At 64.9% G+C, this 12,311-nt stretch overlaps 2 protein-coding genes across 11 annotated transcripts in view; one reads left to right on the forward strand and one right to left on the reverse strand.

Moving 5' to 3' along the window:
- The first annotated feature begins 3,252 nt into the window (after positions 1-3,252).
- On the forward strand, positions 3,253-9,572 carry RCOR2 (REST corepressor 2). 2 transcript variants are annotated; one of them, XM_037838958.1, is made up of 13 exons: positions 3,253-3,315; positions 4,917-5,155; positions 5,822-5,878; positions 6,178-6,258; positions 6,545-6,597; positions 6,686-6,847; positions 6,957-7,081; positions 7,175-7,244; positions 7,339-7,554; positions 7,919-7,996; positions 8,141-8,198; positions 8,341-8,570; positions 8,672-9,572. In XM_037838958.1, the coding sequence occupies exons 2-13, from the start codon at positions 5,029-5,031 to the stop codon at positions 8,984-8,986; spliced, it is 1,572 nt and encodes a 523-aa protein (XP_037694886.1). In that variant the 5' UTR covers positions 3,253-3,315; positions 4,917-5,028; the 3' UTR covers positions 8,987-9,572. The 2 variants fall into 2 exon arrangements, with proteins under 2 accessions (XP_037694886.1, XP_037694887.1); XM_037838959.1 differs by lacking the exons at positions 3,253-3,315; positions 8,341-8,570 and having other exon boundaries at positions 4,395-5,155.
- A 251-nt stretch (positions 9,573-9,823) lies between these two features.
- MARK2 (microtubule affinity regulating kinase 2) overlaps positions 9,824-12,311 on the reverse strand; it is a 54,771-nt gene continuing 52,283 nt past the window's right edge. For 3 of the 9 annotated variants that reach the window (XM_037838185.1, XM_037838184.1, XM_037838183.1), the window contains one exon: positions 11,566-11,926. In XM_037838185.1, the coding sequence (XP_037694113.1) occupies positions 11,566-11,926 (361 nt within the window). Of the gene's footprint in view, positions 11,927-12,311 lie in introns of all 9 variants that reach the window. The other 6 variants (XM_037838182.1, XM_037838181.1, XR_005217297.1 and 3 more) reach the window with 4 other exon arrangements.

A 12,311-nucleotide genomic window follows, 5' to 3' on the forward strand; every position in this document is an offset into this window, starting at 1 on the left:
TTTGCTCCTGGTGCCTCACTTCAAGGATCTGGATGGCTTTGGGCCTAGGAGATTTGCTGGGAAATGGATCAAAGGCTCAGTAACCCCACATGGCCCATTGGAGTACTTGATCCAGGCACTCACCACGAAAGAATGGGCTCCTCAGAATGCCAGGGAGGACATTTGTGCCCAGGCTGGGGTGGGACCCACTGCCCCACCGCTGCCTGGGTCTAAGCTGTCACTGCCAGAGGGCGCTGGCTGGCCCAGGAGCCCGGGCCGCCCAGGTGAGGGTGGGGGGAGGCAGGCCCCCTTTCCAGCTTCTTCTGAGGAGGAAGGGGCAAGAAACCGAGGGAGTGGGCTCATGGGCTTGGAAGCTACCCCCTCTGGAAGGGAAGCCCTGTCCCCTGCCCGTCTCCGCGGAGGTCTTGCTGACCCTTCCTCCCAGGTTCCTCTTTCTGACCCCACGCCTGATTCTGCTCTGTCCTTCCCCTGGCACTCCTCACATCTGTGCCTGTCTAGCTCTCTCTGCACCCATGCACAGTGCTGAGGTGGTGCAAAGCGCCGGAGTTGTCACCCTGTCACCTTCTCTCGGCCTCTTCACAGCCCCAGGAGGGAGCACAGCCTGGAGATCACCCACAGGGCCCACAGCCTGCCACAGGGCCCCAGAGGGCCCCAGACGGCCCCGGCGTGCAGGGAGCGGAGAGAGGCCTCCAATTCCTGTCTGGGCAGGATTGAGGGGGTGGGGGCCCGGGAGAGGGCTCCCCGGGCTCCTTTCACCTTGCAGCTCACGCCCTCCGTTTCCCCAGCCTCATCTCTGCACCCCTCCCCCCCACCCCCAATTGTCCAGCCAGGTTTCTGCTCAGATCCTGCCACCCTCCTCCCTCCCCGCCTCCAGGGCCGGCCGCCTGCCATCCGCCCCAAGCTTAGCCCCTTGGCTGCGACCACTGGACTGGCCGGGGTCCCGGGCGCCACACCACAGCAGCCAGCCTGCTGGGCCAGGGCTCAGGACAGTCCCGGTCTGTCTGGCAGGGCCGCGGGTCTGGGATTGGCTGCAGCGGCCCCCGCCTTTGGGAGGAGGGAGCCGTGAGGGAGGCCGGTGGCTGGCTCAAGGTCACTCTGCTTTTCTCTCCCAGCATCCCTGTTCGACCTTTGTCCCCTCTGCCTCACCTTGAGGAGGGAGGGGGCAAGATGCCCTACCTACCGGCGGAGGGCAGAGGGACCAAGGAAGAGCTCCTTGGGCTCCTCACACTTACTCACCCGACCCATCTTGAGCACCTACTGTGTGCAGGCACGGGAGGTGGGGGGAGCACGGCAGGGGAACAAGGTAGACACAATCCCGGCCCCTCCCGGAGCTCACAGCCCGCCAGACGGACAAGACATAAACAGTCACTCAAACAACGTGAACTTACAGCTGGGAGCAGCGTGGCAGGGGCCCCGAGCCGGCATCCGAGGGAGGCAGGGTGGGTGGGGCCGGGGGACCAGTGTGCGGAGGCCCGGGGGTGGGGGTGGGGTTAACCGAGCCTCAGTTTCCTCATCTGTAAAAACTGCAGGAAATGAATGTGCCCAGTCACGGGGAGGTGGCCTGCATCCTGGTCCGCAGCCTCAAAAAGCTGGAGCAGCCATCCTTTACTGTGGCTGGCTGGGAGCGAGCTCATCCGTGGAAATGGCAGGGAGGGCCTTCCTGGGAGACGGGCAGCTCTCACAGAGCCCAGAGGGGGCCTCAGGAGGTGCTACCGAGCTTCCTTGGCCCCTTTGGCCACCTCAAGGCTGGAGGAGGGGAGGGGCTGGTCTCCAGGGGCTGCCTCCCTTCCCCCCCAGTTCCTGGCCACGTGGCACCTTGGCGCCCCAGGCCTGGGGAGTAGGGGGGATGATTCCTGGCCTGGGGGCTCGGGGCACTAGGGAAAGGTGGGTGGGATTTGGGGTACTGCCGAGACGGTCCTATGGAGCAGCAGATCTGCTTGGCCCTGCCCGACAGCCCTAGGGTGGCAGGGAGGGGTTGCTGTCCCTTTAAGAGCCTTCAGGCTGCTGGGAGCAGATGGCCAGGCCGGCCGGGGCCCCTTGTCCTTTGTGTGGCTTTGCACAAAAGAGGGGGCCAGCTGGGGAGGGGGCGGCTGCAGCAGGTGGGAGGGGTGGGGCCTTGCCCCTCCCCCTTCTAACCCGGAGGAGCAATTGTCCCTTGGGGAGGGGGTTGCTCACTGGGAATGTTCCTTCTCTCAGGATGCTGTGGCCCCCCACAGTGTCCCCCAAAACTCCTAGGACACCCCTCCTGTGTCCTCCCTCCTAGGCAGAAGCCTCAACACACCAGGGCCTTGCCCTGCCCCCACCCCTCCACCCGAAGGAATAAACCTTCCCTCCCTGCCCCCACTTCCAGAGCAGAATCTTCTCCTGGCCCTGGGACCTGACTCTAGAGAGAAGCCAGTGCAGAGTTGGGTGTTGCCAGGCTGGGGGTGAGGGTTGGTGGTGGTGCTGGGGCGAGGGGGAAGCCAGAGGCTTTGGGATCCTTGCAAGAGAAGCTGTTGGGGCCTGGGGCAGCCCTGGTGGAGCGAGGCAAGAAATAAGTGTGATGCTGAGGCCTGGGGGAGTCAGGCAGGGGTGGGGGCGGTGGGTGCAACGGGGCTGGGCCCTGGACCCCAGGTCTGAGTGGAGAAAGGAAGCAAGGGCCCGTAGGGACCCCAATTGAGGCCCAGCCTGAAGAATGACTGGCTGCAGGGCAAGATGGAAGACTGCATCCAAGGAGAGGGGCGGTGGTGCAGTGGATGGCTGCCTGCCAGACAGGAGGGAGCCGAGATGAGAGCCTCCCTAAAGGTTGGAGGTGCTGGGGGCAGGGAGGGCACCCTGCCACTCAGTAGGGGGTCGGGTTGGGGAGGCTTTTCACCCTGGAGCAGACCCCCTTAAATCAGACATGCCCTTGGCCCATTCATTCTCCTCTTTGTCCAGACCTCTCCGCCCTGGGGCTTGGTGCCCAGTCCCTGATTTACAAAGAGGGAAAAGGCCGGTAGGCCTGGCTCGTGGTGTGGCGGCAACGTGGCCGCGGGCTGGGTGACCCGAGTGGCCCCATGCGGCCCGACAGCACCGCCGCTGGGTGGGGTCGTGCCTGCCTTTGCCCGGCCGCAAGTGGGAGCCCCGGGGAACAGGCGGCCCCAGCCGGGTCGCGGCGGGACCGCAGGTCCCCGGCCGGCCGCAGGCAGCGGGTGGGGGCGGGGAGTCCTGGCTGGGCCCAGGGCTGCTGCTAAATTTAGGAATCTGATTACAGAGTGGCCGCGGAAGGGAAGGGAGAGGAGGGCGCGTGTGCGGGCTCGGCTCCGTCTGGGCACAGCGGGGTGCGCCCGGGCGGAGGTGTGTCCCGCAGTCTCGGGGCTCCGGGGTGGGAGGGGCGGCGGGCGGGGGCTTCGGCCTGTGTGTGCGCCGCAGCACGTGCCCCGGGCGGCGGGGACAGGCACGGGCGCAGCTCGCAGGCTCGGAGCCGCCGCCGGTGTGTGAGCTGGCTCTTTGTGTGCCTGGCAGGGTGGCTGGGTCTGGCTTTGAAAGTCTCTGCCCACTCCCCTCCCCCATCTCCGTCTGTGCCGCTCTACCCAGCTTCCCTGTCTGTCACTCTGCCCGTGCGTGTAGTGGGGGGGGGGGGGTTGGGGGGGAGGATGCTGCTACCCGGCTGGGGTGACAGTGAACCCAGTTCACTCCCGCCCCTGGCCGTCCAGGCCCTCCCCTTACACCTCCCACTCCCCATCCCTCGGCCCCTGCAGTCACTGTCTTGGGGTTGTAGACTGCAGCAGTTAAGGGGAATTGGGGTGCCCCTTGGGAACATCCATCCGAAGCAAGGCTTTGGCCCGATAGCTCTTGGAGGAATCATCCCTCGCCCTGTCCGGTCTCCCATCCTCCCTGGACCCCAAGGGCGCATGAAGGGGGGGGTCCCCCCTGCGGAAGGTGGGGCGGAGAGTTCCTGGGCAGGAAGGGAAATGGAAGGAAAAGCTGGGCTCCACCCGGGCGGGCGGGCAGGCGGCCTCAGGGCCCCTGGGGCAGGCGGCAGTAACCCGAGCCCACTGGTTTGCGGGGCGGGTGTGTGCATGGGTGGGGCTGACCCCCGGGCCATTCCTGCGGGGCAGCGGGGGTCTCCCCCTGGGGCATATCTGGGAGCCGGGGGACGCGAGGGGTCCGCGGAGGGAAGCACTCCCTACCCTCGTCCTGACCCCACCCCCTGGAGGTCTAGCCCCGGCCCCCAGGCCCCGCCCCCTGGGTCCTCCCTCCCACCCCAGGGCCAGATGTTCAGCTGGCGGAGGCATCGGCTGGGGGAGGGGTGCTGAGGCCGCAGCCGGCACTACTTCCCTGCCAGCAGCTTCATTGTGTGCGCGAGGAGCGAGCGGCGGCGGAGAGCGGACGAGCGAGCCGCAGCCCGAGCGCGGCCGGTGGAGAGCGAGCGCGCCGGGGAGGGTGCGAGGCGGCGCCGGCGGCTGCGCTCCGCCCGCCTCTCGGCAACTCTGCCCCAGCGCCGCGCGCCGTGCGCGCCGTCCCGCCGCCGCCACCGCGCCACCGCCGGAGCCCCACGGGGTGCCGTCGCGGGCAGGGTTTTGGCTGGGACGGGGGTCCCCGCCTGGAGTCTGGGGTATCCCAGGCGCAGCCGAGAGGCGCAGAGTCCGCGGGGGACGCAAATTGAGCTACAGCTCCCGCCCCCTTGAACGGCGTGGGCCAGCGGGCGGTGGAGCTCCGGGGCGCCCCCGAGGGCAGGGAGCCCCGACTTTCTCCGCGGGAGCCCCGACCCCGCGTGGCGGACCGAGCGGGCGCGCTCCAGTCGCACCGGACCTTGCGCTCATCCCCCGCGTACCCTACTTCTGTACAAACTTTTCCGACGCCCTCGCCCGTGGGGGGCGCCGAGAGTGCTGGGGCTACCCGCCGGGCTCTCGCCCCGCCGGACCCTAGCCACGCTGACCTCCTGCCTCTCGTAGCCTCAGTGGCGACCTCTCCAGGCCGGGCCGGGCACGGCATTCGGGGCGAGCGCGGCAACCATCGGCGCTCTCCGAAAGCTCCCGCGCCCCCCTGGGGCCGCTGGGAAGGGTAATGCCTTCGGTGATGGAGAAGCCAAGCGCGGGCTCCGGGATCCTGTCCCGCAGCCGGGCCAAGACGGCGCCCAACGGCGGACAGCCCCCCTCGGAGGATGACAGCAGCGAAGAGGAGCACTCTCACGGTGAGCCCGGCGACGCGGGGTGGGCCGGGGCGGGCCGGGGCGGACGGGGGCGGAGAGTTGCTGACCACGGCTTATTATACTGATGGTTCTGGCCCGCCTCTCCCTGGATGGGAGCCTCCGCCTGGCTTCTTCCCGCAAGCCTGGGGTCGCCGCCACAGGGAATGTGGAGGCCGGGGCCCGTAGCGTTGCCCGGGAGGCCGCTCTCAGCCCCTGCAGTTGCTCCTGGGAGGTAGAGGGACCCAGGCGTTCCCCCTGTCCATAGATTGGACCCCTCAGACCTTGCCACCTTGCAGGGGACTGAAGTCTGGCTCGGGCTTATGTGCTAGGGAGGAGCCTTTGGTTCCCTGCAGGGCTGTGGTCCAGGTCTGGGGGGGGGCAGCCCTCCAACCGCCCCCCCCCCCCCAGTCCAGAACAAAGGGCTCCACTTGGCCTGGGCTCTATAACTGTCCCTTTGCCCCCTCCCCCCACGGCCATGACTGGGCAAGGTCTTCCAGTCCCTTCTGTGGCTGAAGGTGGCCGGGAGCAAAGATCAGGGAAAAGTGAGCCTCCTGGAAGGTGGGGGTCCTGGGTGGTCAGGGAGGAGAAGCCCAGGCCAGCCACCTCCCCGCCACATCGTCCTGCCCGCCCTCCCTCCCTGGAGCCTCACTGCCTCCCCGGGCTCCACAGACAGCATGATCCGCGTTGGAACCAATTACCAGGCTGTAATTCCGGAGTGCAAGCCTGGTGAGTGCAGGACAAGCCGCCACGGGAGGGGAGTGGAGGGGCCAGGGCTTGGCCCATGCGCCACCTGGGGGAGCCCTTGGCTGGCTCCCACTCAACGGGCAGGCGGGGGTGGGTGGCCCCGTGGCATGGTTGGCTTTCCTGCTCTGCCTTCCTGTCTGGATCTCTGCCGCTCCTTCCCTCTGGGCCTCACCTCCCAGGCTCCCCCACTTCCAACGCCTGCTCTGGCCGTGGGTCCAGGCAGGCGCCGAGTGGCTGATCTGAGTGGCTGCCCCCCTCTGCGTCTTGGCCTTTACTTTCAGAGAGCCCCGCACGCTACAGCAACAAGGAGCTGAAGGGGATGCTGGTGTGGTCGCCCAACCACTGTGTGTCAGATGCCAAGTGTGAGTGCGGCCGAGCCGTGGGTTCAAGCCCATCCCTGGGAGCTGGGTGGCCTGGGTTTGTGCCAGGCAGTGGCCATCTCTTTTCAGAAGTGGGCTGGAGGCTGGGGTGTGTGGGTTTAACCCACGTCCTGGGACTCAAGCTCAGGGGCTCCCCCTCTCTGGGCAGGTACCCTGGGGGAGGGGTCCCCCTCTCTGGGCAGGGCCTGGGTTAGGAGCTGTAAGCCCCCCTCCTCCAATATCTGGCCCCTCTCCCTCCTCCAATATCTGGCCCCTCTCCCTCCTCCAGTGGACAAGTACATTGCAATGGCCAAGGAGAAACATGGCTACAATATTGAGCAGGTGAGCCTTAACCCAGTGCGGGTTTAGGGTTGGGGGCAGGACAGTGCTGGGGGTAGCTGAACCTGAGTTGCCCCCTGTTCTGGGCCAGGCACTGGGTATGCTCCTGTGGCATAAGCACGATGTGGAGAAGTCGCTGGCTGACCTGGCCAACTTTACCCCTTTCCCTGATGAGTGGACAGTAGAGGATAAGGTGCTGTTTGAGCAGGCCTTTGGCTTCCATGGCAAGTGCTTCCAGCGCATTCAGCAGATGGTAAAGCCGCCCATCCCCAGCCAGTGTGCCTTAGCCCGTCCTCTCTGTTGTGCCTGCCTGCGGCCCAGACTCCCGGGTGGGCCCTGACCTCCTGCATTGCCTCCCCCAGCTGCCTGACAAGCTGATCCCCAGCCTGGTGAAGTACTACTACTCCTGGAAAAAGACTCGCAGCCGGACCAGCGTGATGGACAGGCAGGCACGACGACTGGGGGGCCGCAAGGACAAAGAAGACAGGTGGGGGCATGGGTGAGTGCTGGGTGGGGGCCAGCAGCCTTCCTGCTGGGCCCTGGCCCCCGCCTCATTCCCTCCTGGCCCCTGTGTCGGCAGCGATGAGCTTGAGGAGGGACGGGGAGCCGTGAGTGAGGGCGAGCCGGATGCTGGGGACCCCAAGCGAGAGGTGAGTCCCGTAGCTGGCCCGGCCCTGCCCGCCCACTGGCCCACTCGCCTCTCCTTGGGCTCTGCACCACCCACCCGCTCTCTTCCCCTGGCAGCCTCTGCCCTCTCGGCCCCTGAATGCCCGCCCAGGCCCTGGAAAGAAGGAGGTCCAGGTATCCCAGTACCGCCACCACCCGCTGCGGACCCGGCGACGCCCACCCAAGGGCATGTACCTGAGCCCTGAGGGCCTCACAGCTGTGTCGGGAAGCCCAGACCTTGCCAACCTCACTCTTCGAGGCCTGGACTCCCAGCTTATCTCCCTCAAGCGCCAGGTGGGGGGCTGAGAAAAGAAGGGGCAGTGCATAGGGGGCAGGCAGTGCCTGGGAGCAAAGTTCGGGGGACAGCTGTGGTGTTCAGGGAGATGGCTCGGCTCTACCTCATCCTTTGGATTCTGGGAAACTTGCTTTTCTTCTCTGGGCTTCTAAAAAAAAAAGACTGGTTGGTGAAAAGGAGCGAAACCCCGCATCTCCCCTACTGAGTGGTTGTGAAGGAGGAATGAGCAAGATGGAGGGTGGCAGAGCTTTTTTGGGGGATGTATGGTTGTGTCTGCAGGAGCAATACAGGCCTTGTCGGGGGTGGCAAGGGGCCTTCCTGGGGTGCAGAGTTTGAGGTTCCTTCATTTCCTGGCTCTCCCAGGTGCAAAGCATGAAGCAGACCAACAGCAGCCTCCGCCAAGCCCTGGAGGGTGGCATCGACCCACTCCGCCCCCCGGAAGTAAGGCTGCTCTTCAGGTTTGGGTACAGAAGAGGGTTCTCTGGAGGCAGGTTCTGCTATGGGGAGCCGGGCCTCCCATTTTCCCTTTTTTTTTTTTTTTTTTTTTTTTTTTTGAGTCTAAAGGACATATTCCTTGCTGTCCAGGCCAACACCAAGTTCAACTCCCGCTGGACCACGGATGAGCAGCTTTTGGCTGTACAAGGTGGGTTAGACCCTGGGGAGAGAGTGGAGGTGCTCCGGAAATCTCTTTCCCCATCCTCCAAGGAGCTGGGAGGTAGAGGGAGAGGCTCAGGGAAGTAACTCGCTCCACGGGTGCTCACACCGTACTCTCATGACCCTCGCAGCCATCCGTAGGTATGGCAAAGACTTTGGGGCTATCGCAGAGGTGATTGGGAACAAGACTCTGACCCAGGTGAAGACTTTCTTTGTGAGCTATCGGCGCCGCTTCAACCTGGAGGAGGTGCTGCAGGAGTGGGAGGCCGAGCAGGACGGGGCCCCCGGAGCCCCGGTCCCCATGGAGGAGGCCAGGAGAGGGGCTCCCTTGCCAGCCCCCACCCTAGAGGAAGATGACGAGGTGAGAAGGGGTGAGAGGAACCTCTCAAGAAGAGAGGAGGGGGCCCGCCTGGGCCGAGGGTGTGAAAGGGCTTGGTTTCCCCCTTTACTCTTTCCTCTCAGGTGCAGATAACATCTGTCTCAGCATCTATACCCCGACCAGTCCCCCCTGCGCCACCCCCGCCTCCACCACCCACCTCGCTGTCCCAGCCACCGCCGCTGCTGAGGCCGCCTCTGCCCACCGCTCCCACCCTGCTCCGCCAGCCCCCCCCACTGCAGCAGGGCCGCTTCCTCCAGCCCCGGCTGGCCCCCAACCAGCCCCCTCCGCCCCTCATCCGCCCCGCTCTGGCTGCCTCCCGCCACAGCACCCGCCCGGGCCCCCAGCCCCCGCCCACCCTGATCGGAGCCCCTCTGGAGCCCCCAGCGCCCTCACTCTGAGCCCTGAGATCCTCTACCGACCAGGGGCTCCAGAACTCGTTTGCTGGGCATCCCCAGCCACCTCCGACTTTGCCGAGGACAGGAGGGATTAGGGCTCTTGCCAGGTCTTTCAAAGGCGCAGAGCTGCCGATTGGCACAGCCTGGACATGTGGGTCCTGCATGTGTTCCTGACAGCTGAGCCAGGCGCTGGGGCTCACAGCCCTCCGAGCTGGCCTGGGGATACTCCTTCCGCTTCCTGGCTGGGGCTGGAATGGCTGCCTCCTGTAGGCCTGGCCTGGCTTCTGGGCCCTGCCCTTTGTGTGTAGGGGGGTAGTGACTGTAGCGCGAGAGGGTTGGGGAGAGGACAGTTTGGAGTGTTAGCTGTTCTCCTTCCTCGTCCCCCTTCTTTTAGCAATAAGTCTGGGGTGAGATGGGGAGGGAGGCTTGAGGGGGAGGTGGGCAGAGAGGTTTCTTGGGGCCTGACAGCAGCAGAGGCTGGGGGGAGAGGCTGTTGTCTTCAGGGCTGGATTGGAAGTGCTGAGGAGCCCCAAGGGTACCCACTGTGCCCACCGCCCAAGCCTGGAGAAAGAGGTTGGGGACTTATGCAGACCTGGGTTTATTTTTCAACATTTTTTAAAAAAATAAAGAAATAAAAACTCCTAAGCTTGCAGAGTTCTCTTTCCCTTGGGTGTAGGACCCTGGGGAGGGGAGGGAGCTGAGCCCGCCAGCCCTGGGCCTCTTTCCCAGACCTTAGACAGGATCGGCTCCCTCCTGTGAGGCAGGTGGGCTGGGCCCCATCTTGCCCACTCATCCCCTGACCTCCCTGCCTGCCAGGGAGAAGAAATGGGAGGAGGCAGCTCAGATTCCAAACATTCTCTTTATTACGTGTTTGATCCAGAGGAGAAACTAAGTGCAGGAGGGGGGCTGGGCAGGGAGGAGCCACCTTGCCGGGGTGCCCCCGGCCCCCGCCCCCTTTGGGAGCCAAGCCATGCCCTCCTGGCTCCCTTGGAGCACCCGGGCTGTTCCATAGGGCACGACGGGGGAGGGGAGGGAGGGAGGGGGAGCCCTTGGTCTGAGCCGGAGCCCACAGTTGGGGGCGTGGGGGGTAGGGGGCTGAGGTCGGCAAGGCCCCTTCCTGGGACCCAAGGGCTCGACTTGCCACTGAGCCTGGCCTGGGGGCAGGGGTGATGAACAGGGGTGGAGTCATTATAAATCAAAAAAAATAAAATAATAAAATAGAAAATAAAACCCATCACAAAAAAATGTACAACTCAGGTGAGGGTAGGGGCAGCCTCTGCAGGACTCCCCCAATTTCTCAAGAACAGAAACAGCAGAGAAATAAATTAAGGGATGCAGCGGCCGCCACCAGCCAAGCGCCCACAGCCACCCGCACCCACCCTGGCCATGGAGGTTAGCAAGCTGGGAGCCTCTGGGTCCGTCTGCCCCACACCCTGGAGGGCGGATGCTCCCCGGCCGGCTGCAGTAGAGGCCCAGGCCCGGGGCAATGTCTCCTGAGAGGAGGGGCGACAGTGTCAGGAAGAGAAGGGGAGGCCGGGAAGAGCACGGTGGTGAGGGGAGTCACTGCTATGGAAGTAGCTGGTGCCCAGATTAATGCCAACAAAGTTCCGGGAAGCAGGAGGAGGGGGCGCTGTGCTTTCAGACAAAAGCTCTCCCACAACGGAGAATGCCCAGCGTCCCTGCTCGGGGACAAGCAGCCCGGGCGGCCCCCTGGGCACCTGGCGATCTGCCCGCAGCCCCCTCTCCTCTCCCGGCCTGGGGTCAGTCCCTCCTTCTACCCGGGAAGGGGTGGGAGAAGATGGCACAGACTTTTGAGGAAGGGGAACGAATGCCCCCACAGCAGCTCGTGGTAGGAAATGCCCAGCTCTGGGGAGGGGGGGAGGCCAGAGGGTACAGTGTGGAGGGAGGCCACAGCCCCTCGCCCTTGCCTCGGCAGCCCCCAGAGCAGCCGCCAGCCCCCTCCTTCCGGGCCGCGCGGCACCCCCCACCCAGCTGCCCAGGTCTCAAGCCCAGGGCCCGAGGTCGGGGGAAGGCCACCTCTGGTGGTTTGCTTGGAGGGGAAGGAGGGAAGGAGAGGGGAGAAGCTCGAGTGGGCCCGGCGGAGGGACTGACGGGGAACTCCACCACTCTTGCCTGAGAGTGTTCCAGCCCTGAGCCACCCTCCCGGGAAACCCCAGAGGATCCAGTCTCGACTGTCCCCATGGGGCAGGGAGGAAAGGTGGCCGCTGGGATTTTTTTTTTTCTTTTTATCTTTTTGGTAATAAAAAATTTCTTGGTTTAGGCGAAATACTCTGTGCAACCGCAGTACCGAGGGGGAGCCCTGCCCCCCCGCCCCTCCCTCCCCTTCCTTTGCCTCCTGTGGGGGGAGGGGGGAAAGGGGAATTCTGGGCAGGGGTGAATGTGTGGGGGGAAAGAACCATCTCCCCTCCCCCACAAACACGGAAGGAAAAACAGGGCCGGGGAGGGACAAGTGCCAGCAGGGGGAGACACACCAACCCTGGCCGCAGTCTCCCGGGGCGAGCGGCCGGCCCCAGCAGCGAGGTCCAGCTGGCCTCCGGTCTCCCCCGGCTCCCCGCAGCCTGTTAGAGCTTCAGCTCGTTGGCTATTTTGGAGGCAATGTTTTTGAAGGCCATGGAGGTGCCCGATATCCGCTTAAATCGAACGCCATTGAGAGACAGCCGCGGCAGTTTGCACACCTCCATCTCCCACTGCACGAAGTCCTCGTGGCCCGGCGTGCCGTGCATGCACAGCAGCATGTATTTCTCGTGCAGCTCGCTCTGGCAGCTGTTTGCGTCCAGCACCTTGCGGATCTCCCGCATCATCTCATTGGGTTCCATGGAGCTCGTGGTCTTCATACTCCACGTGAAACGTAGTGAGCGGGGCTTGGCCTCTCGGAAATCTTCCTTTTCTTTCTCACTGACTCCGCTGCCCACCATGTGAGGTCTGTGGGGAGGGCAGAGTCGGCCGTCAGGCAGGGGCTGAGCCACTCCCCCGCCAACAGCCCCTGAGACCAGAGAGGAGAGCAGCAGGGTGCAGGCGGCGGCGGGGGCTGCGAGAGGGAGTGGCTGGAACCTGGTCGGGGCAAGAGGGGGGTGGGCGGCTCCCCCCCCCCCCCCGACCCTCCATTTCCCAGGCGGAGGAGACAGGTGAGAAGCCAGCCCCTGGGCGTGTGTCTGCCTGTTCCATGCAGTTACCAGTTCTTTCTGTGAAAAGGGAGCTGAGGGAAGAAACAGGAGTGTGTGCTCCAACACCCAGCAGCTCACAGACTGAGAGCCACGTGGTGAGCAAGGCTGCGGGCAGGAATCTGCAGCCCCAACCACCCAGCCCA

This window comes from Choloepus didactylus, chromosome 6 (genome assembly GCF_015220235.1).
Source record: "Choloepus didactylus isolate mChoDid1 chromosome 6, mChoDid1.pri, whole genome shotgun sequence".
Classification (NCBI taxonomy): domain Eukaryota; kingdom Metazoa; phylum Chordata; class Mammalia; order Pilosa; family Megalonychidae; genus Choloepus; species Choloepus didactylus.